The 23,613-nt window shown below is 40.5% G+C and overlaps 1 protein-coding gene across 5 annotated transcripts in view; it reads right to left on the reverse strand.

The window, feature by feature from the left end:
- The window catches only part of LOC106560830 (rho family-interacting cell polarization regulator 1), a 96,831-nt gene that overhangs the window by 9,687 nt on the left and 63,531 nt on the right, over window positions 1-23,613 (reverse strand). For 4 of the 5 annotated variants that reach the window (XM_045688193.2, XM_045688192.2, XM_014124179.3 and 1 more), the window contains exons 13-15: window positions 18,348-19,319; window positions 15,959-16,107; window positions 5,429-5,597 (exon numbers count right to left, since the gene is read on the reverse strand). In XM_045688193.2, the coding sequence (XP_045544149.1) occupies window positions 5,429-5,597; window positions 15,959-16,107; window positions 18,348-19,319 (1,290 nt within the window). The remainder of the gene's footprint in view (window positions 1-5,428; window positions 5,598-15,958; window positions 16,108-18,347; window positions 19,320-23,613) is intronic. The other variant, XM_014124181.3, reaches the window with a different exon arrangement.

Below are 23,613 nucleotides of genomic sequence, written 5' to 3' on the forward strand. Positions count from 1 at the left end.
ATGTGAAATGTATTGTCAATCAGTGTTGCTTCCTAAGTGGACAGTTTGATTTCACAGAAGTGTGATTGACTTGGAGTTACATTGTGTTGTTTAAGTGTTCCCTTTATTTTTTTGAGCAGTGTATATTTAAAGTGCGTTTAAAGTTTGATTTGATTTTGTCTTATTCCATAACTTAGATTTTTGGTTGAGATGGAGATGTGAATCAAACATATGAATTATACTTTTGTAGACAAACTGGAATTAAAGCCAGACTAAGTCAGTGGCACAGATGTTCAGTGGCACAGATGTTCAGTGGCACAGATGTACGGTGCTTTCAGAAAGTGTTCAGACCCCTTCACTTTTACACATTTTGAAAAAATTGATGAAAATATATATTTTCTCATCAATCTACACACAATACCCAATAATGTCAAAGCAAAACAAGTTGACATTATTGCTAATAACAAATAAACTGAAATATTACCTTTACATAAGTATTCAGACCCTTTACTCAGTACTTTGTTGAAGCACCTTTGGCAGCGATTACAGCCTCGAGTCTTCTTGGGTATGACGCTACAAGCTTGGCACACCTGTATTTGGGGAGTTTCTCCCTTTCTTCTCGGCAGATCCTCTCAAGCTCTCTCAGGTTGGATGGGGAGTGTCGCTGCCCAGCTATTTTCAGTTCAGAGATGTTTGATCGGGTTCAAGTCCGGGCTCTTGCTGGGCCACTCAAGGACATTCAGAGACTTGTCCTGAAGCCATTCCTGCATTGTCTTGGCTGTGTGCTTAGGGTCGTTGTCGTGTTGGAAGGTGAACCTTTGCCCCAGTCAGAGGTGCTGAGCACTCTGGAGCATGTTTTCGTCAAGGATCTCTGTACTTTGCGCCGTTCATCTTTTCCTCGATCCTGACTAGTCTCCCAGTACCTGCCACTGAAAAAAATTCCCACAGCATGATGCGGCCACCGCCACCATGCTTCACCGTAGGAATGGTGCCAGGTTTCCTCCAGATGTGACGCTTGGCTTTCAGGCCAAATAGTTCAATCTTGGTTTCATCAGACCAGAGAATCTTGCTTCCCATGGTCTGAGAGTGCCTTTTCGCAAACTCCAAGCAGGCTGTCATCTGCCTTTAACTGAAGAGTGGCTTCCGTCTGGCCACTCTACCATAAAGGCATGATTGGTGGAGTGCTGCAGAGATGGTTGTACTTCTGGAAGGTTCTCCCATCTCCAGAGAAACTCTGGAGCTCTGTCAAAGTAACCATCGGGTTCTTGGTCACCTCCCTGTCCAAGGCCCTTCTCCCAAGATTGCTTAGTTTGGCCTGGTGGCCAGCTCTAGGAAGAGTCTTGTTGGTTCCAAACGTCTTCCATTTAAGAATGATGGAGGCCACTGTGTTTTTGGGGACCTACAATGCTGCAGAAATGTTTTGGTACCCTTCCCCAGATCTGTGCCTCAACACAATCCTGTCTCGGAGCTCTACGGAAAATTCCTTCGACCTCATGGCTTGGTTTTTGCTCTGACATGCACTGTCAACTGTGGGACCTTATATAGACAGGTGTGTGTGTGTGCCTTTCCAAATCATGTCCAATCAATTGATTTTACCACAGGTGGTCTCCAATCAAGTTGTAGAAAGATCTCAAGGATGATCAATGGAAACAGGACGCACCTGAGCTCAATGTTGAGTCTCATAGCAAAGGGTCTGAATACTTATGTAAATAAGGTATCTGTTTTTTATTTGTAAAAAAAAAACTGTTTTTCGCTTTGTCATAATGGGGTATTGTGTCGATTGAGGAGAAAAAATATATATTTAAAAAAAATTAGAATAAAGCTGTAACATAACAAAATGTGGAAAAATGGTAAAAAGGTGTCTGAATACTTTTTGAATGCACCATCTTCTGCTTGGATAGTTCCATCTCTTTCAAATGTTGATATCTGGTTGCATTGACAACCAAACACAACTAAATATCACTTTTGAAATACAATAACTAATCTATTAACTTTGACAAGTTAACAAATAAATAACTCAACCAAAAATAAAAATGTAAGAATGGGATTAAGTGGCTCAGATGGAACTATCCAAGCAGTAGCTACGTTCATCTCCTTTAAATGTTGATATGTGGTTGTGTTGTCACATTTCTTTCAATATAACTTTTGTAATACAATAAATAGCCTAAAGTTAAGGCCATCTTACAAACTAATATAACATTCAGCCTTAAAATCAAATCAAATCTTATTGGCCACATACACGGGATGTTATTGCGGGTGTAGCAAAATGCTTGTATGAATAACATCCATGGCCACAATGAGGTTACTGTAACTATACATTTATTCTTATGTAATTGTGCAGTGTCTTCAGAAAGCATTCATACCCCTTGACTTGTGTTACAACCTGAATTCAAAATGGATTAAATATTTTTTTCCTCACCCATAATGACCAAGTGAAAACATGTTTTTAGAAATGTTTGCAAAATTATACATGCTAGAATCATCTTTGGTAGCGATCACCGCTGTGAATCCTTCTGGGTAAGAGATTTGCACACCTGGATTGCACAATATTTGCACATCATTCTTTTCCAAACCCTTCAAGCTCTGTCAAGTTGGTTGTTGATCATTGCTAGACAGCCATTTTCAAGTCTTGCCATAGATTTTCAAGATGATTTAAGTCCAAAATGTAACTAGGCCAATCAATGTCATCCTGGTAAGCAACTCTAGTGTATATTTGGCCTTGTTTTAGGTTATTGTCCTGTCTCCCAGTCTGTTGGAAAGCAAACAACCAGATTTTCCTCTAGGATTTTGCCTGTGCTTAGCTCTATTCAGTTTATTTTTATAAAAAACTCCCTAGTTTTCCTAAAAAACTCCCTAGTCCTTGTCGATGACAAGCTTAGCCATAGCATGATTCAGCCACTACCATGCTTAAAAATATGAAGAGTGGTACTCCGTGATGTGTTGTGTTTGCCCCAAAGTTCATTTCTTTGCCACATTTTTGCCTATTTACTTTAGTGCCTTTTTGCAAACAGGATGCATGTTTTATAATATTTGTATTCTGTACAGGTTTCCTTCTTTTCACTCATTTAAGTTAGTATTGTGGAGTAACTAAAATGTTGTTGATCCAGTCTCAGTTCTCTCCTATCATAGCTATTCACCTCTGTACCAAATGTACACTGTTTTAAAGTGGTGAAATCACTGAGCGGTTTCCTTTCTCTCCGCAACTGAGTTACACCACTCAATGTGAATTTAATAACTTCACCATGCTCAAAGGGATATTCAATGTCTGCTTTTATTATTTTTACCCATCTAACAATAGGTGCGCTTCTTAGCGAGGCATTGGAAAACATCCCTGGTCTTTGTGGTTGAATATGTGTTTGAGATTCACTGCTTGACTGAGGGACCTTACAGATAATTGTATGTATAGTATGTCTTCCCAATTTCTGTAATAATCTATACAGCATCTCGAATGGCATATCATCATCACTTGCACCATGTACTTTTAATTTAATTAAACTGCAATCCAGGGCCCGGTTCCCCAAAAGCATCTTAAGTTCATCGTTGTTACGGACTGCCTCAGACCACTCGTAGTACAGCTAAGTGTGTCTTTATACACAGAAGATCTCCGGTAAACACAGAATGAATATGTTTAGCTGTCTCTCTGTGACCGCTAATAACTTCAAAACAAAGTTGATTACCAATAGACTAAGGTTGCCAATGTTTTTGCAATTGTTACAGAGGATAATGCTTCAAATGAAAACAGAGATTTACATTTACGTCATTTAGCAGACGCTCTTATCCAGAGCGACTTACAAATTGGTGCATTCACCTTATGATATCCAGTGAAACAACCACTTTACAATAGTACATCTATATCTTTTTTTGGGGGGGGTTAGAAGGATTACTTTATCCTATCCCAGGTATTCCTTGAAGAGGTGGGGTTTCAGGTGTCTCCGGAAGGTGGTGATTGACTCCGCTGTCCTGGCGTCGTGAGGGAGCTTGTTCCACCATTGGGGTGCCAGAGCAGCGAACAGTTTTGACTGGGCTGACTACATTAAAAGCTCAATACAGTAGGCCTATAGACTACATGTCTATATATTTCAAATCATATTGACTACGGTCTATAATTTGACTCAATATATTTAAATGATGTGTGACATGTTCGCAATGATGTGCGCCTCAATATTTGCAGCCATAGTTATAATATCTCTCTAGGAGCTGATCCGTTGTCAGTATTGTGGAATAATTCTAATGTTAAGGTAATATTTGAATGGAGAAAGCTGATCCAAGAGCAGCGCTGCTTTTCTTTTTGATCCTACCTGTATCAATACATGCATGCGTCAACGGCGCACATAGTGAGCGTTCTCTCTGCCTGGTGTTTTGGGAATTGTAGGAACAATGCATTGTTAAAACCCTCGTAAGCTTTAAATTCCAGGGCTAACGGGAACCTGGGCCCAGGTCATGTGGTTGTGCTATTAGATGAAGCACAGTGATATTACATTAATCTGCTGTATAAATAAACTTAATATCTGACATTGTATTCCAGTTTGAAATTTGCTGTGTTTTTGGTTGAAAGCGCAATGAGACACTAAACCAGAAATCTGAAAAAAAATCCCTAGAAATGTTGTTGTGCTTTCAGTTGGTTGAAAGCACAGTGATAATACATTAGTAATTCAACTAACTTTTGGCTGTCTCTTTGAGTGGGTGAATATACTGTAGGTTGTAATGTTATTGCTCAACGTCTCAACAAAATATTACCCAATTATCCACTATGAAATGCCATGGTGTGCCCAGTGAGACCATGGTGTGTTAGCAGTGGTGGGAAAAGTACCCAATTGTCATACTTGCGTAAAAGTAAAGATAACTTAATAGAAAATGACTCAAGTAAAAGTCACCCAGTAAAATACTACTTGAGTAAATGTCTAAAATAATGACAGAGTCACCTATGACTCACCATACACTATTTTGAAAGAGGAAGCAAAGTACCTTAAGCATATGTTTTAGTTTCAGTCTCCATCTCCACTAACCAAAGTTAATTGTATGGATATTTTTTCTATTAATAATGAGCAAGTATCAAAAGTTAAAATGGAAGTATAAAGAACTTAAAATTCTTATATTAAGCAAACCAGACGGCAGAATTATATATATATCTTTTTTAAATTTACGGATAGCCAGGGCCACAATTTACAAACAAAGCATTTGTGTTTAGTGAGTCCACCAGATCAGAGGCAGTAGGGATGACGTGAATTGGAAGTGTGTGAATTGGACCATTTTCCTGACCTGCTTAGCATTCAAAACAGTACTTTTGGGTGTCAGAAAATGTATGGAGTAAAATGTACATTATTTTCTTGAGGAATGTTGTGAAATAAAACTACAAATTGTCAAAAATATTAAAAGTACAGATACTCCAAAAAACGACTTAAGTACTTTACACCACTGGTGTTTGTTACTCATATATCATGATCCTCACCAGAAGTTGGGCGCTGCAATTCTTCAGATGAACCAGTAGGGCGTGGTCTAGAGCCTGGCAGCCAGTGCTCACAGGTCCAAAGGAGGGGGACTCCCAGCATCTCTTCTCACAGTCGTCATCTCTCCCTGCCCTCTCCTCTGATGGCCTGCCAGGGGCACTGTGGTGCTCACTAAACACAACATCCACACAGGTAGAGTATGAGCATTTTTTATTTATTTAACCTTTAACTAGGCAAGTCAGTTAAGAACAAATTCTTATTTACAATGACGGCCTACCACAGCCAAACCCGGACGACGCTGGGCCAATTGTGCGCCACCCTATGGGACTCACAATCACAGCCGGATGTGATGCAGCCTGGATTCAAACCAGGGACTCTTGCACTGAGATGCAGTGCCTTAGACTACTGCGCCACTCGGGAGCCCAAAGAGAATAGATAAATGAAGATAGTTCAAATCAGGCAGTTTACCATTAAAAAAAGGTATCTTCTGGTCTACTTAACTGGGTGTGTCTCCCATAGATACCAATGTAATAGCCACTGGGTCTAGTCTACTTAGTCCATTGACTTCAAATAAAATCACATTTTCTATGTCAAATGTTCCAAATACAACACATGTAGTAGACCTTACTGTGAAATGCTTACTTGCAACCCCTTAACCAACAATGTAGTTTAAAAAAGGTATGTGCTAAATAAACAAAGAAAATAGTAACATGAAATAACAAGGCTATATACTGCACAAGGGGTGCTGGTATCAAGTCAATGTGCAGGGGTACAGGTTAGTCGAGGTAATATGTACATGTAGGGGAAAGTGACTATGCATAGATCAGGTCACCAACCCGTCCAAGGCATTCCTAGTCAATCAATGTAAAAAAAAAACACTCTATATATATATTTTTTTTTATCGGTCTTGCGTTGCTGGCGGTAGGTGCACTCGATTCAGCTGCCCTACGCGCCGGGTAAGCAAAGTTTTCACATTTTTAACCATTTCATGTGTTTGAAGGTAGAAACTCTGCCTTCTGGGCCGGGCCCGGAAAGCAAATCAAGTGCTCTATAGGCCTACCGCTGGCCAATCAGATGGCTCAGATTACAGTGTCTGCAGTAATGTAGCAGGCGTAAAAAAAAAGATACAGCAAAGTAGATACTGTGAGATTTCAAACCATTTAAAACTATGACTAGAGAGAGACTTTCAACAAATACATCAAAGAGCTTCTGCTTTTATGAGCAAGTTCCTGTTTAAAGTTCTTACTCAGCACTGTCAACACTTTTTATTCAACACTTTTGTAAGTCATAAAAATGCGCCTTCTTCCTTCTTCCACTTGCGCTACCAGCACTGCAGTTGTAATGAATGAGTAGGAAAGTGTATCGATAGGCTTGCATTGTTATTATTAGCGGCTTGGGTCTTTTTCTGTTCATAGGAGTAACAACACGAATTTGTGCATGAGGCAGAAATAATGAAGTGCGACACGAGTTGCGCCATCAGCTGGAAGACGGTGTCCCTTTTTGGTAAGTGTCAGTGGAGGAAAGGGAGCGTGGAGGGACATTGAGAGGCGGACCCTCAGTCTGCTGTTCTCTCCCTCTGCTGGGACTGGCAATCAGATGCAGGCACTATCAGCCCAGTAAAATACAAATAAAATAATAAAGCGAACTGGAAGGAATGTAAAATAATAACGCACCAAATTATTTTATCTTCCAACGAGGAAATGCTACCAAAAATAATTAACTGAAATGTGCTAAATGATGGAGTCACCCATGATTCACCAAACTATATTTTGAAAGAGGAAGGAAAGTACTTTAAGCATATGTTTTAGTTTCAGCCTCCTCCATCTCCACTAACCGAAGTTAATTATATATATTTTTTTCGATTAACAATGTAAAATGAACAGCTGTACAGAAAGATGTATGTGAAGGACAAATTATAGAGGAGGAACTTGATGATGCAATTCAAGCCATTAAGTCCGGGAAAAGTCCAGGGCTGGAAGGTATACCAGTTGAGGTATACCAAACCTTTTTTTATGTACACTCTGATACAAATGGTAGACTATCAGATACTCAACAAAAAGGTCTGATTTCATTGTTACTGAAACAGGACCCAAGTGGAAAATATAACAAGACAGTCCATTTAAAAAATTGGAGACGGCTAACTCTTCAGTGTTGTGATGCAAAAATTCAGGCAAAATGCACAGCCCATAGAATTAAAAAAAGGTATTGTCGGATATTATTCATCCTAATTAGACAGGTTTTTTTACATGGACAATACATTGGAGATAATATAAGACAAGTACTGGAAACAATAGAACACTATGAAAAATCTGGGAAACCAGGCCTGGTATTCATAGCAGACTTTGAAAAGGCTTTAGATAAAGTACTACTTGAATTTGTATATAAATGCCTGGAATATTTCAATTTTGGAGAATCTCATACAATGGGTTAAAGTTATGTATAGTAACTCTAGGTGTAAAATAATAAATAATGGATAATCTATCTATCTATCTATCTATCTATCTATCTATCTATCTATCTATCTATCTATAGTACCAGAATAATAGTGAAGACCTCAAAATAATGAAATAACACATATGGAATCATGTAGTAACCAAAAAAGTGTTAAACAAATCAAAATATATTTTAGATTTTTCAAAGTAGTCACCTTAGCACATTCTTGGAATTCTCTCAACCGCCTTCATGAGGTAGTCACCTGGAATGCATTTCAATTAACAGGTGTGCCTTGATAAAAGTTTGAGTGGAATTTCTTTCCTTCTTAATGTGTTTGAGCCAATCAGTTGTGTTGTGACAAGGTAGGTATACTGAATATGGTCTTTTACCAAATAGGGCTAAGACCATATTATGTCAAGAATAGCTCAAATAAGCAAAGAGAAACGATAGTCCATCATTACTTTAAGACATGAAGGTCAGTCAATGTAGAACATTAAGAACTTTTCAAGTTTCTTCAAGTGCAGTCTAACACTACATGATTCCATGTGTGTTATTTCATAGTTGGTGTCTTCACTATTATTCTACAATGTGGAAAATAGTAATAATAAAGAAAAACCCTTGTATGAGTACATGTGTGTGTGTGTGTGTGTGTCTATATATATATATATATATATATATATATATATATATATATATATATATATATATACACACAGACACACACACACACACACACATGTACTCATACAAGGGTTTTTCTTTATTATTACTATTTTCCACATTGTGAATGTGTTAAGTTAAGATCAGAAGTTAAGATCACTTTATTTTAAGAATGTGAAATGTCAGAATAATAGTAGAGAGAAATGATTTATTTCAGCTTTTATTTCTTTCATCACATTCCCAGTGGGTCAGAAGTTTACATACACTCAATTAGTATTTGGTAGCATTGTCTTTAAATTGTTTAACCTGGGTCAAACGTTTTGGGTAGCCTTCTACAAGCTTCCCTCAATAAGTCGGGTGAGTTTTGGCCCATTCCTCCTGACAGAGCTGGTGTAACTGAGTCAGGTTTGTAGGCCTCCTTGCTCGCACACGCTTTATCAGTTCTGTCCACGAATTTTCTATAGGATTGAGGTCAGGGCTTTGTGATGGCCACTCCAATACCTTGACTTTGTTGTCCTTAAGCCATTTTGCCACAACTTTTGAAGTATGCTTGCGGTTATTGTGCATTTGGAAGACCCATTTGCGACCAAGCTTTAACTTCCTGACTGATGTCTTGAGATGTTGCTTCAATATATCCACATAATTTTCTTTCCTCATAATGCCATCTATTTTGTGAAGTGCACCAGTCCCTCCTGCAGCAAAGCACCAACACAACATGATGCTGCCACCCCGTGCTTCACGGTTGGGATGGTGTTCTTCGGCTTGCAGGCCTCCCCCTTTTTCCTCCAAACATAACGATGGTGATTATGGCCAAACAGTTCTATTTTTGTTTCATCAGACCAGAAGACATTTCTCCAAAAAGTACAATCTTTGTCCCCATGTGCAGTTGCAAACCGTAGTCTGGCTTTTTTTATGGTGGTTTTGGAGCAGTGGCTTCTTCCTTGCTGAGTGGCCTTTCAGGTTATGTCGATATAGGACTTGTTTTACTGTGGATATAGATACTTGTGTACCTGTTTCCTCCAGCATCTTCACAAGGTCCTTTGCTGTTGTTCTGGGATTGATTTGCACTTTTCGTACCAAAGGGCCATTCCCCCCAGAAATGTCTGGGAACTTGCAGGTGCCTTGGTGGAAGAGTGGGGTAACATCTCACAGCAAGAACTGGCAAATCTGGTGCTGTCCATGAGGAGGAGATGCACTGCAGTACTTAATGCAACTGGTGGCCACACCAGATAGACTGTTACTTTTGGATTTTGACCCCCCCTTTGTTCAGGGAGACATTATTCAATTTCTGTAAGTCACATGTCTGTGGAACTTGTTCAGTTTATGTCTCAGTTGTTGAATCTTATGTTCATACACATATTTACACATGTTAAGTTTGCTGAAAATAAACGCAGTTGACAGTGAGTACATTTCTTTTTTGCTGAGTTTAGTATGTATAAGCTGGAAGTAGCTTCCATCAATGTATTTGTCTGCACCTAATTGGAGTAAACTAACGGACAACACTTGCCATCCTCATTGCTACAGTACTGTTTTTAATAGGTTAATGCTGCATAGGTTTGTGTTTTTTAAGTCCTGTTAAAATAATTATCTGAGTGATAGATCGCGGCTTGCATTTTGACTCAAAGTGATCTTGACTCAAAATGTTCGTGACCACGAATGTGAAGAGTATGAATGAATTTGAATATATATGTGTGTGTTGTCAATATGCATGCGTGTGTTTTGTGTGTGCCCGTGTGTGTGTTGGAGTGTCAGTGTAGTGTGTGTGGTTAGAGTCCAGTGAGTGTACATTGAGCATGTGCAAGAGAGCCAGTGCAAATAATAATAGATAAGAATAAAAATAAGGTCAATGTAAATAGTCCTTCCTGGGAGCCATTTGATGAACTGTTCAGCAGTCTTATGGCTTGGGTAGAAGCTGTTAAGGAGTCTTTTGGTCCCAGACTTGGCACTCCGGTACCACTTGCCGTGACTTTCATTGAACCAGAATAAAAACAAGTGGGAAATCTCACTTCTTCTTCCATCTCTGGTATGAGCCCCAGTGTTTCCCTTATATTCATTGAGCCACCGCTGATAAATCGTTGCCGCCACTCCAAAAAATATGATGAATAAATAACATTCCTGCAGTCAGAATGCCAATTGCACACTCCCTTAAAACATCTGTGGCATTGTGTTGTGTGACAGAACTGCACATTTTAGTGTGGTATTTTATTGTCCTCAGCACAAGGTGCACCTGTGCAATGATCATGCTGTTTAATCTGCTACTTGATATGCCACACCTATCAGGTGGATGGATTATCTTGGCAAAGGAGAAATGCTCACTAACAGGGATGTAAATAAATGCGCAGAAAGTATTCACACCCCTTGACTTATTCCACATGTTGTGTTACAGCCTGAACTTTAAATTGATTAAAAAGAGATTGTGTCACTGGTCTACACACTATATCCCATAATGTAAAAGTGGAAATAAGTCTAAATAAGTCCAGGAGTAAAAATGTGCTTAACAAGTCACATAATAAGTTGCATGGACTCACCCGGTGTGCAAGAATACTGTTTAACATAATTTTTGAATGATTACTTCATACCTGTACCCCACACATACAGATAATTATAAGGTCCTTCAGTCGAGCTGTGAATTTCAAACAGATTCAACCACAAAGAAAGGTTTTCAAATGCCTTACAAAGAAGGACACCCATTGGTAAATGGGTAACAAAAAAAAGCAGACATTGAATATCCTTTTGAGCATGATGAAGTTATTAATTACAATTTGGATGCTGTATCAATACACCCAGTCACTACAAAGATACAGGCATCCTTTCAAACTCCGTTGCCGGAGAGGTAGGAAACCGCTCAGGGATTTCACCGTGAGGCCAATAGCGACTTAAAAAACAGTTACAGAGTTGAATGGCTGTGATAGGAGAAAACTGAGGATGGATCAACAACATTGTAGTTACCCCACAATACTAACTGAAATGACAGAATGAAAAGGAAGCCTGTACAGAACAAAAATATTCCAAAGCATGCATCCTGTTTGCAACAAGGCACCAAAGTAAAACTATTAAAAAAAATTGGCAAAGAAATGAACTTTATGTCCAGAATACAAAGTGTTATGATTTGGGGGAAATCCAACACAACAGATAACCGAATACCACTCTTCATATTTTTAAGCATGGTGGTGGCTGCATCATGCTATGGGTCTGCTTGTCATTGGCAAGGACAAGGGAGTTTTTTTTATAAAAAGAAAATGGAATAGTACTTAGCACAGACAAAATCCTAGAGGAAAACCTGGTTCAGTCTGCTTTCCAACACACACCGGGAGACAACTTCACCTTTCAGCAGGACAAAAACCTAAAACAAGGTCAAATATACACTGGAGTTGCTTACCAAGATGACAGTGAAGGTTTGAGTGGCCTAGTTACAGATTAGACTTGAAAATATGGCAAGACTTGGAAACTGCTAGCTAGAAATGATCAACAACCAACTTGACAGAACTTGAAAAGCAGGGGGTTGAACACTTATCTAAATCAAGATTAGGGTTTTATTTCCCCCCCCCCCTTTTTTATACACGTTAGAATTTTTCCCCCACTTTGACAGAGTATTTTGTGTAGATTAAAAAAAATAATAATAATAAAAAAATAAAATAATGCATTTTAATCCCACCTTGTAACAACAAAATATGGAAAAGTCAAGGGTTGCGAATACTTTCTGAATGCACAATATAATGAATAAATATACAGTATATACACTACCGGTCAAACGTTTTAGAACACCTACTCATTCAAGGGTTTTTCTTTATTTTTACATTGTAGAATAATAGTGAAGACATCAAAACTATAAAATGACACACATGGAATCATGTAGTAACCAAAAAAAGTGTTAAACAAATCAAAATATATTTTATATTTGAGATTCTTCAAATAGCCACCCTTCGCCTTGATGACATCTTTGCACACGCTTGGCATTCTGAAATGCATTTCAATTAACAGGTGTGCCTCCTTAAAAGTTAATTTGTGGAATTTCTTTCCTTTTTAACTTCTTTGGGATAGGTGGCAGTATTTTCACGGCCGGATAAAAAACGTACCCGATTTAATCTGGTTACTACTCCTGCCCAGAAACTAGAATATGCATATAATTAGTAGATTTGGATAGAAAACACTCTAAAGTTTCTAAAACTGTTTGAATGGTGTCTGTGACTATAACAGAACTCATATGGCAGGCCAAAACCTGAGAAGATTCCATACAGGAAGTGCCCTGTCTGACAATTTGTTGTCCTTCTGTTGCATCTCTATCGAAAATACAGCATCTGTGCTGTAACGTGACATTTTCTAAGGCTTCCATTGGCTCTCTAAAGCCGCCAGAAAGTGGAATGGGGTGTCTGCTGTCTCTGGGCGAAGAACAGCAGGAGAATTTGTAAGTGGTCAGCCTGGGGACAGTGACACTGGAGATGCGCGGTCACGAGACTACTCCATTTTTTTCTTTCAGCCTTTGAATGAATACAACGTTGCCCGGGTGGAATATTATCGCTATTTTACAAGAAAAATAGCATAAAAATTGATTTTAAACAGCGTTTGACATGCTTCTAAGTACGGTAATGGAATATTTTTAACTTTTTTGTCATGAAATGCGCTCGCGCATCACCCTTCGGATAGTGACCTGAACGCACGAACAAAACGGAGCTATTTGAATATAACAATGGATTATTTGAAACCAAAACAACATTTGTTGTTGAAGTACAAGTCCTGGGAGTGCATTCTGACGAAGAACAGCAAAGGTAATCCAATTTATCTAATAGTAATTCTGAGTTTAGTGATCCCCAAACTTGGTGGGTGTCAAAATAGCTAGCCGTGATGGCCGAGCGATGTACTCAGAATATTGCAAAATGTGCTTTCGCCGAAAAGCTATTTTAAAATCTGACACCACGATTGCATAAAGGAGTTCTGTATCTATAATTCTTAAAATAATTGTTATGTACTTTGTGAACGTTTATCATGAGTAATTTAGTAAATTCACCGGAAGTTTTCGGTGGGTATGCTAGTTCTGAACATCACATGCTAATGTAAATAGCTGTTTTTTGATATAAATATGAACTTGATTGAACAAAACATGCATGTATTGTATAACATAATGTCCTAGGAGTGTCATCTGATGAAGATGATCAAAGGTTAGTGCTGCATTTAGCTGTGGTTTGGGTTTATGTGACATATATGCTTGCTTGGAAAATGGCTATGTGATTATTTGTGTCTATGTACTCTCCTAACATAATCTAATGTTTTGCTTTCACTGTAAAGCCTTTTTGAAATCGGACAATGTGGTTAGATTAACGAGAGTCTTATCTTTAAAATGGTGTAAAATAGTTGATTGTTTGAGAAAATTGAATTGTGGTAATTTAGTTGGTTTTGTATTTCGCGCCGTGCGATGGCATTGGCTGTTGGCTAGGGGTTCCGCAGGCGGAACGGGGTTCCACTAGCGGAACTTCTGTCCTCAACAGGTTAATGTGTTTGAGCCAATCAATTGTGTTGTGACAAGTAAGGGGATATACAGAAGATAGCCCTATTTGGTAAAAGACCAAGTCCATATTATGGCAAGAACAGCTCAAATAGGCAAAGAGAAACAACAGTCCATCATTACTTTAAGACATGAAGGTCAGTCAGTACAGAACATTTGAAGAACTTTTTAAGTTTCTTCAAGTGCAGTTGCAAATACCATTTAGCGCTATGATGAAACTGGCTCTCATGAGGACCGCCACAGGACTGGAAGACCCAGAGTTACCTCTGCTGCAGAGGATAAGTTCATTAGAGTTACCAGCCTCAGAAACTGCAGCCCAAATAAAGGCTTCACAGAGTTCAAGTAACAGACACATCTCAACATCAACTGTTCAGAGGAGACTGCATGTATCAGGCCTTCGTGGTTGAATTGCTGCAAAGAAACCACTACTAAAGGACACCAATAATAAGAAGAGACTTGCTTGGGCCAAAAAGCACAAGCAATGGACATTAGACCGGTGGAAATTTGTCCTTTGGTCTGGAGTCAAATTGGAGATTTTTGGTACCAACCGCTGTGTCTCTGTGAGATGCGGTGTGGGGGAACGGATGATCTCCGCATGTGTATTTCCCACCGTGAAGCATGGATGAGAATTATGGTATTATGGTGTGGGGGTGCTTTGCTGGTGACACCGATTTATTTAGAATTCAAGCGATACGCCATCCCATCTGGTTTGGGCTTAGTGGGACTATCATTTGTTTTTCAACAGGATATTGACCCAACACACCTCCAGGCTGTGTAAAGGCTATTTGACCAAGAAGGAGAGTGATGGAGTGTTGCATCAGATGACCTGGCCTTCACAATCACCCGACCTCAACCCAATTGAGATAGTTTGGGATCCATCGGACCGCAGAGTGAAGGAAAAGCAACCAATAAGTGCTCAGCATATGTGGGAACTCCTTCAAGACTGTTGGAAAAGCATTCCAGTTGAAGCTGGTTGAGAGAATGCCAAAAGCTCTCCAGGCAAAGGGTGACTATTTGAAGAATCTCAAATATAAAATATATTTTGATTTGTTTACCACTTTTCTGGTTACTACATGATTCCATGTATGTTATTTATTTCATAGTTTTGACGTATTCACTACTATTCTACAATGTAGAAAATATTAAAAATAAAAGAAAAACCCTTGAATGAGTAGGTATTCTAAAACTTTAGACCGGTAGTGTATATTTATTTATTGTTGAAAATTATTTTTGGGAATGGTAAAACGTTTCAGTGTTAATTTAAATGGCTAAAACCAGATAAAGTATGTAGAAAAGACAATAGAGGTATAGATTATAAATAAGATCATCTTTGAGAACGAACACCAAAATAAAAACTAGATAGTCAGGGAGAACCTAAAATTCCCAAAATGTCATGGCATGGGCCCCCATTTATTTTGTTATGTTTGAGTCACTCAGATAGCATAAGAACATGGCATAATCCATGGCAAAATGTGTAGAATTGCAGGAATCTGTATTTAAAACTGCAACAACAAAAAAATCTACCCCATAGCTTTAAGCAGCAAAATGGTCTCTGCAGGCAAGAGAAGGGCCTTTAAAATTGTTGGTCGTGACATTGCCTTTAGCCACAAGAGTAGCCCCCCCCCCACACTAACTTTGCCACTGTTGCTGAATAAAATAGGGGAAACACTGAGTACATCAGGAGAGTTGTTGCCAAAGAGTGGTACCCCAGAGAGCCATGGCTTGTCTCTACATGTCATGTCACATTTAGACCAGGTGAAGGCATTATCATTCAGAATACCAATGAACTTCTCACATCCAGCATATTTAAAGCTGTGTTGTGGGATCACTAGATGGCATTAAGTGAACACAGGGAAATATAACTCCTTTACGAGTAAAACTTGTAATCTGTATAACTGTGATGGAATTTAGGGAGGGAAGCCATGATATGGAACCTGACCTGTCCGTCACACTCCTCTTCTCCCAGTTCTCCTCATGTTCATCCTCCAGGTCTGAGGTGTTGAGAAAGTCAAAGCTGCCCAGGGCTGTCTCCACCGTCAGACTCTGGACACTGGACGAACGACTGCAGGTGCGGCCCTTCAGAACACACTTGTTATGGAGAGACATGCACACATGTACTCAAACATACAGAACACACACAAAAAAATAGATATATTTTTCACCAATCCACTTTAATGCCATATAGAGTGCCTTAAGAAAGTATTTATACCCCTTGACATATTCCACATTTTGCTGAGTTAGACTGAATTCAAAATGTATTAAAATACACTTTTAGTCCCTCACTCATCTACACAAAATACCCCATAATGACAAAGTGAAAACATGTTTTTAGACATTTTTGCACATTTATTGAAAATTAAATCTAATTTACATAAGTATTCACACCGCTGAGTCAATACTTTGTAGACGAACCTTTGGCAGCAATTACAGCTTTGAGTCATCTTGGGTAAGTCCTTCAGCTTTGCACATCTGGATTTGGAGATTTCTCCAGTTCTTCCTTGCAGATTTTCTCAAGCTCTTAAGTTTGCTGTTTACCACCGCTCCCCCAGCTATCTTCAAGTCTTTCCATACATTTTCCATGGGATTCAAATCTGGGCTTTGGCTGGCCTACTCAAGGACTTTCACATTTTTCGGAAGCCATTCCAGCATTGCTTTGGCTGTATGTTTGGGGTCATTATCTTGTTGGAATGCAAATCTTTGCCCCAGTCCAAGGTTGTTTGCACTTTGAAGCAGGTTCTCAAAAAGGATTTGCCTGCATTTGTCACCATTCATTGTTCCCTCTATCCTTACCAGTCTCCCAGTCCCTGCCACTGAAAAGCATACCCATAGCATGATGCTGCCACCACCATGCTTCACAGTAGGGATGGTGTTAGATGGGTGATGAGCTGTGCCTGGTTTTCTCCAGAAATAGCACCTTGCATTCAGGCCCAAGAGTTCCATTTGTCTCATCAGACCAAATAATCTTTCGCCTTATGCTCTGTCTTTCACGTCATTTTGCAAACTCCAGGCATGTCTTCATCTGCCTTTTTCTCAGGAGTGGCATCCGTCTGGCTACTCTCCCTAAAGCCCAGATTGGTGAAGTGCTGTGGAGACTGTTGTCCTTTTAGAAGGTTTCCCATCTCAGCCAAGGAACTCTGTAGTTCTGTCAGAGTGGTCATTGAGTTCTTGGTCACCTCCTTGAACAAGGTCCTTCAGCTCTTGGCAGAGCCTGGGTATTTCCATATTTTTTTCAATTTCCTAATGATGGAGACCACTGTGCTCTTGGAAACGTTTAACACTCTAGAACTTGTTTTATACCCTTCCCCAGATATATCCCTCATCACAATTCTATCTCGGAGATCTACAGACAGTTCCTTGGACATCATGGTATAGTTTCTGCTCTGACATGCACTGTCAACTGTGGGACCTTATATAGACAGGTGTGCGTCTTTCTAAATCATGTCCAAACAATTGAATTGGCCACAGGTGGACTCCAATCAAGTTTTAGTGACATCAAGGATGATCAAAAGGAAATTGGACGCACCCGAGCTCAATTTGGAGTGGCATTGAAAATGGTTTTGAATACTTATGTAAATGAGATTTCTGTATTTCCTTTTCAATAAAGTTGCACAAATTATCTAAAAACATGTTTTCACTGTCATTTTGGGCTATTGTTCATAGATGGGTGAGAAAATATTTTAATACATTTTGAATTCAGGCTGAAACACATCAAAATGTGGAATAAGTCAAGGGGTATGAATACTTTCTGAAAGCACTGTAAGTCCTGATTGTGAGAATACACCCCCTATTTGGAAATGGATCATCTGAGGAAAGTGTCTGAACAAAACAGCGTGTTCCTAAAAATAACATGAAGATTAAAAGAAAAGCATAATTATTCTGTTTCCTATTGTCTTGTCAGCGGATTTGGCTCAGAGTGAGCTCTGATGTGTATCTATCTGTGTCGGTTGTGTGTATGTGTAACAGGCAGATGGCCTCCCAGCGACAGTACACACATCTCCTGCTGCAGCATTGTGGGATGGAAATATTCAGACAAAGCTGAGGGACAGGAAGTTCCACACCCTGATCGCAGTCCTACAGGGAACTGTGTTATTCTGGGTTGCTGAAATCTACTCAGCTCCCACCAATGCCCACCTCACTCTTATGAAGTGGCCATTTCCATTGTGACACGAAACAGAGCCATGTGCACACACCACACACACACACACACACACACACACACACACACACACACACACACACACACACACACACACACACACACACACACACACACACACCACACACACCACACACACACACACACACACACACACACACCTGTAACTCACTGTTAATGTCTCCTCCAGTAGTTGTAACTCCTGCTCCAGGACCTGTAACTCAGGAAACTGTCCCCTGTAGTCATCCAGAGAGGAGATGACTGCACTCAGGGCTTCCTCAATTCCACTGTCCACAGCCTGCTGCTTCTCACCCTCTGTGGGCTTGGCCTCTACTACAGCCTCAGGCTTCTTGGTCTCCACCACCACTGCCCTGTAGGCACTGTATGATATGCCGTCTGTGCTCCGAGTCTGTGCTTGTGAGTCTGGTCTGGGATTCAGAGAGGCACCTTGCTGATACATTGCATCAGTCCTAGTGGGTGCAGAGCTCTGGAGTTCTGGCTCTACTTCTGAAACAGCCCCTGAAACAACCTCTAACCCTGTGTCTGACTCTATAGACACTGCAGAATACCTGCTCTCCGGCCTGCTCTCCTCCAAGGGCACAGTAGTTGGGGCGGGTTGCTCAGGGGGGTCTCTGACCGCCACAGTCTCTCCTGGGATAAGGGCCCACTCTGCCCTGGCAGGCATCACCATCTCAATATCGTTTATACAGATCCCAGACTGCAGGGAGGTGACCTCAGAGGGCTCCACAAATTCGCTGGTTGACCTGTCTATCAGTACGCCATCGGCACTGTTCTCACTGATATGGCTGAGTGAGCGTGAGTAGCGGGCGTGGCCATTAGGCACTGCCTGTTTCCCAGAAGCCTCATCTTTCCCCGCTGCCCCAATGTCTGACTCCTCCTTCTGTGTCTCCTCCTGCACATCCTCCGGTTTGGCTAAGCGGGTAGGGGTGGAGGTGGCAGTGTCTCGGAGGGCAAAGGAGATTTCAATGGAGGGTGTGGCGGCCTTGACCTCTGGCTGGATCAGGTTCTTGTTGGCGTGACGCAGCCCCAGGGAGAGTTGAGGGCTGGATGAGTCATCTGATGACTCAGAGGAGTTAGACCATGCTGTGCCATTCTCCATATCTTCCTGCCTCCTCAGCATATTCTAGAGAGAGTGAGAGCGAGAGAGAGTGAGAGCGAGAGAGGGAGGAAGAGCACAAGGATGATAAAGTCAAATGGAGACAGTACCATCACATTTTGAAGCTAACATACAGTATGATAATTGAGAGTCAGACAGAGAGAAAGAGAGCCAAGGGGCCCTGTGAGCCCATGCCAGCCAAGCCTCTATTATAAACCACAGCAGAGCAACCTGGCCTCTGGCCAAAAAAGCAAACAGACTCCCTGCTCCCTTTAATTAACTTCTCATTTATCTGGTCTCTGCTTTGCTGAGCATCCAGGCTTACCTCCCTGGAACAATAACAAATACAGGCTTCATATTGAGAGCAGGAGGCTGCGTCGGTCATTGCAAAGACTACTAAAGACAATTTTAAGACCCAAAGAGGAGGGACACAACAGCTGACTATAAACACAGGTTCTACAGTGGCCAACATTAGAGAGGATCTACATGATAGCACAACACAATCTAGAAAGATTTCTACTAGAGTTCTTCTACTGAGGTTCTACTACCATGCTCTACCACAAATACCACATATTTAACTAGAGATTAGAGGGGATATAGTGGGTTCTCTCTGTAGTGGCTAGCAGCACTTACGTCAGTCTGCATGTTAGCAGAGGCCAGGTGGACTGAGGAGACGTCGCTGCAGGAGCAGCTCTGAGACAGTCTCTCAACCAGCGTGTCACGAAACACATCCAGAAGGGACCAGCGCTGTTTGGGGGGCATCATGCTCCTTGACAGGCTCCTCGGAGCAGTCTTCACACCACCAGGTAAATTAGGAGAGGACCATGAGAAAAGGTCCACTAGTGGGCCACCTCTACTACAAATCACAGCTAGACTAAACACTCCACTGCAATGTGGCAGCTCTTTCTTCTAACTCAATAAAGTCACTGAATTAAGACAAGTAGTATTTAGCTTGCCCATTGACAAAACAGACCAATACATCCTGTTAGCGTTGTAACCCAGCAGACGTGTATTTATAAAAACAAAACTACAACAACAAAAAATCCTCTGTTCGACTGCTGTTAACAGAAAACATGCTGCGTGACAGAGAACAGAACTTGTCCTGGGATCATTCAGATTCATTCTAGAACCATTTTTCTATTATAGCCAGGGCTCTAAATTAAAACATTTCTGGTGCTGGTGCTCCTAACCTTTCTAAGTTAGTAGCACCACAAAATGTAGAAGCACCAGAAAAATACATGTTTTAACTGATTGAGATATATGAAACCTACTTATTTTTTAAGCATATCTCTTGAAGAACATATCACTTTTCCTTTATTTCCGTGACACAAAATGTCCCTTGACTTTTTCCACATTTTGTTGTGTTACAGCCTGAATTTAAAATTGATTAAATATAGATTTTTGGTCACTGGCCTACACACAATATCCCATAATGTCTAAGTGGAATTATAATAAAGCATTGCACGCATATCATTGTAGCGTAGTGGCATAGAGCAGTAGAGTAGTTGCACACATGGGGAACATTTTTAGTAGCCTAGAGTCCGGGAAAATGTTGGCCTTTTATAAACACATTTCAAGCAATTCTACGTACTTTTACATGACTGGAGACTTAAGCAGAATCTTTTTTAATACCGCACAAATTATCAAAATGGCAGGCTACTTTGACACAGACAAATTGATCATCTGAGATCAATAAAAACAACATTGTCTTGAATCTATCAATAGACTAGGCCTAGGTGTGTAGAGAAATATTGTAGGCTATATGAGGAGGAAACTATAGTCCTAAAAATGATTTCCAGTTTCACCCAATGATGCGCAGCTCACTCCCTAGTGATGACACCATAGGCCTTGTTGATCTCTGCACCAGACAGGATGTTCTTGTCAGCATACTTGGGGTCCAACATCTACGCTGCGGCGTGTATGGGCTTCAGGCAGAAGTCTTCACGCTTTTTGATGTATTTCAGAACTGCAGTTTCCTCTGCATGGAGCAACAGTGAAGTGGGCAGGGCAAAATGGATTTTTCCTCCTACATCTGCAAGCAGAGTCTGAACATCAGACAGGATGGCATGTCTCCCTCAATTCGTGCAATGGCTACTGCTATAGGTTTCAGGAGTTTCAGGCTGCTTACCACTCTCTCCCAAAATACATCATCCAGGAGGATCCTCTTGATGGGGCTGTCCATATCGGCAGACTGTGATATGGCCATTTCTTGGAGAGACTCCTTCCCCTCCAGGAGACTGTCAAACATGATGACAACACCACCCCAATGGGTGTTGCTGGGCAGCTTCAATGTGGTGCTCTTATTCTTTGCTTTGCTTGATGAGGTAGATTGCTGCTATAACTTGATGACCCTTCACATACCTAACCATTTCCTTGGCTCTCTTGTGGAGTGTATCCATTGTTTTCAGTGCCATGACGTCCTTGAGGAGCAGATTCAATGCATGAGCAGCACAGCCAATGGGTGTGATGTGAGGGTAGGACTCCTCCACTTTAGACCAAGCAGCCTTCATGTTCACAGCATTGTCTGTGACCATGGCAAATACCTTCTGTGGTCCAAGGTCATTGATGACTGCCTTCAGCTCATCTGCAATGTAGAGACTGGTGTGTCTGTTGTCCTTGTGTCTGTGCTCTTGTAGAATATTGGTTGAGGGTTGGAGATTATGTAGTTAATTATTCCTTGCCCACGAACATTCGACCACCCATCAGAGATGATTGCAATACAGTCTGCTTTCTCTATGATTTGCTTGATCTTCACTTGAACTCTGCATCCAGCAAATGAGTAGATGAAGCATGTCTGGTTGTAGGGGTGTATGCTGGGCGAAGAACATTCAGAAATCTTTTCCAATACACATTTCCTGTGAGCATCAGAGGTGAACCAGTTGCAGAACACAGCTCATCAGCATTTCTCTGACTACGTTCCTCCATTGAGTCAAAAAAACTTCTGATTCCAGGAGGACCATGAGCTGTTGCTATCGATAAGGTGTCTGATTCATCATTTTCAGCTCGAATATAAGTAGAGGGACTTTTGTCAGAGGTTGCTTGTTGTGAGTGCTGATGGAACTGTATGCACTTGGCCTGATGATTCAGCATCTTTGTTGCATTCTTCACATATGATTTGGCACAGTATGTGCAAATGTACACAGCTTTTCCTTCTACATTAGCTGCAGTGAAATGTCTCCACACATCAGATATCGCCCGTGGCACTAAAATGAGTAAAACAATACAAATCCATGTACAGATAAATAGTTAAGCAGTTAGAATCCTTTGTAAGATGTTTTAAAATTAAACATGTATGGAAACATGAAAGCAGAAAGCATGCAGTCCCTGGCTCAGACAGTGTAGTAGTATCGGTTCAATAGCATCTCATTAGTGTGCAAGATCTTGAGAAGCAGCTGTACATGTGATGGGAGAATGCACTGTGCATGCAGAGGGTTGAAATTCCATTGAATTGGGGATAGTTTAACCAAAATATGCCATACGACCTAGAATTGGCTTATGTGTATCCCACAAAAAAGGTTCACTGTTATAAAGCTAACTTTTTTTATGAATTTAAGCAAAATTCCCAACATTTCTGGGCTCAACTTCCCATTAAAAATTTTCGGAAAATAATTATATGGTTGATGTTGTTTGGCATGACAAGTAGTGAAAAAACTAAAACAGGTAGCAGTTATAAAAGGGTAGTGTTGGTCAGTGTTTCCCAGGGACCCTAATCACAGTTGAATAGATGTTGCATAGACAAAATTTTAGAATAGGCTAGCTGATTCAGAACATGTCGTTGCACAAGCAACACTCTGATCTACACCACCACTGGTAGCAACCTGTATTAGCGCTAACGTTTGCTTTGCCTTAGTAGTACATAGCTAGCTAGCTAGCTAGTTAGCATCATTTTATGCACATGCCCGTTTCTTTAGACTAACTCATGTTTTGCAGAGAGCAAGATACACAAACTGATAGTATAATAGACAAAACATGGATTCATGCTTACAAGAAATGTGGAAAGCAGCCTCGCCAAAGAAGTACAGTATGAACATGGGCAGAAACTGCTTCTCCAATAGAAATCCCAGATCACACTTGTAGACAATGTCATGGTGACGTTGGCTAGCTAAACTCATGCGCAGAAACACGTCAATCGTGTCTAACAGTTGTTTCGAGCCGAACTGCGCATGTGCAGGCTGTCAAATCCATATAAAGTTGTTTTTGACTAAAATTAAAACGTGTCAGTTTGTCACTTTCACGAGGTTGGAGTAAAAACATGTTCAACTACTTAAGACATTGGCTCGAGAAATGTATCAACCAAGAAAGAATATTTCACTTTTCTAAT

The sequence above is a fragment of the Salmo salar genome, chromosome 10 (assembly GCF_965601325.2).
Source record: "Salmo salar chromosome 10, fSalSal1, whole genome shotgun sequence".
Taxonomy (NCBI): Eukaryota; Metazoa; Chordata; class Actinopteri; order Salmoniformes; family Salmonidae; genus Salmo; species Salmo salar.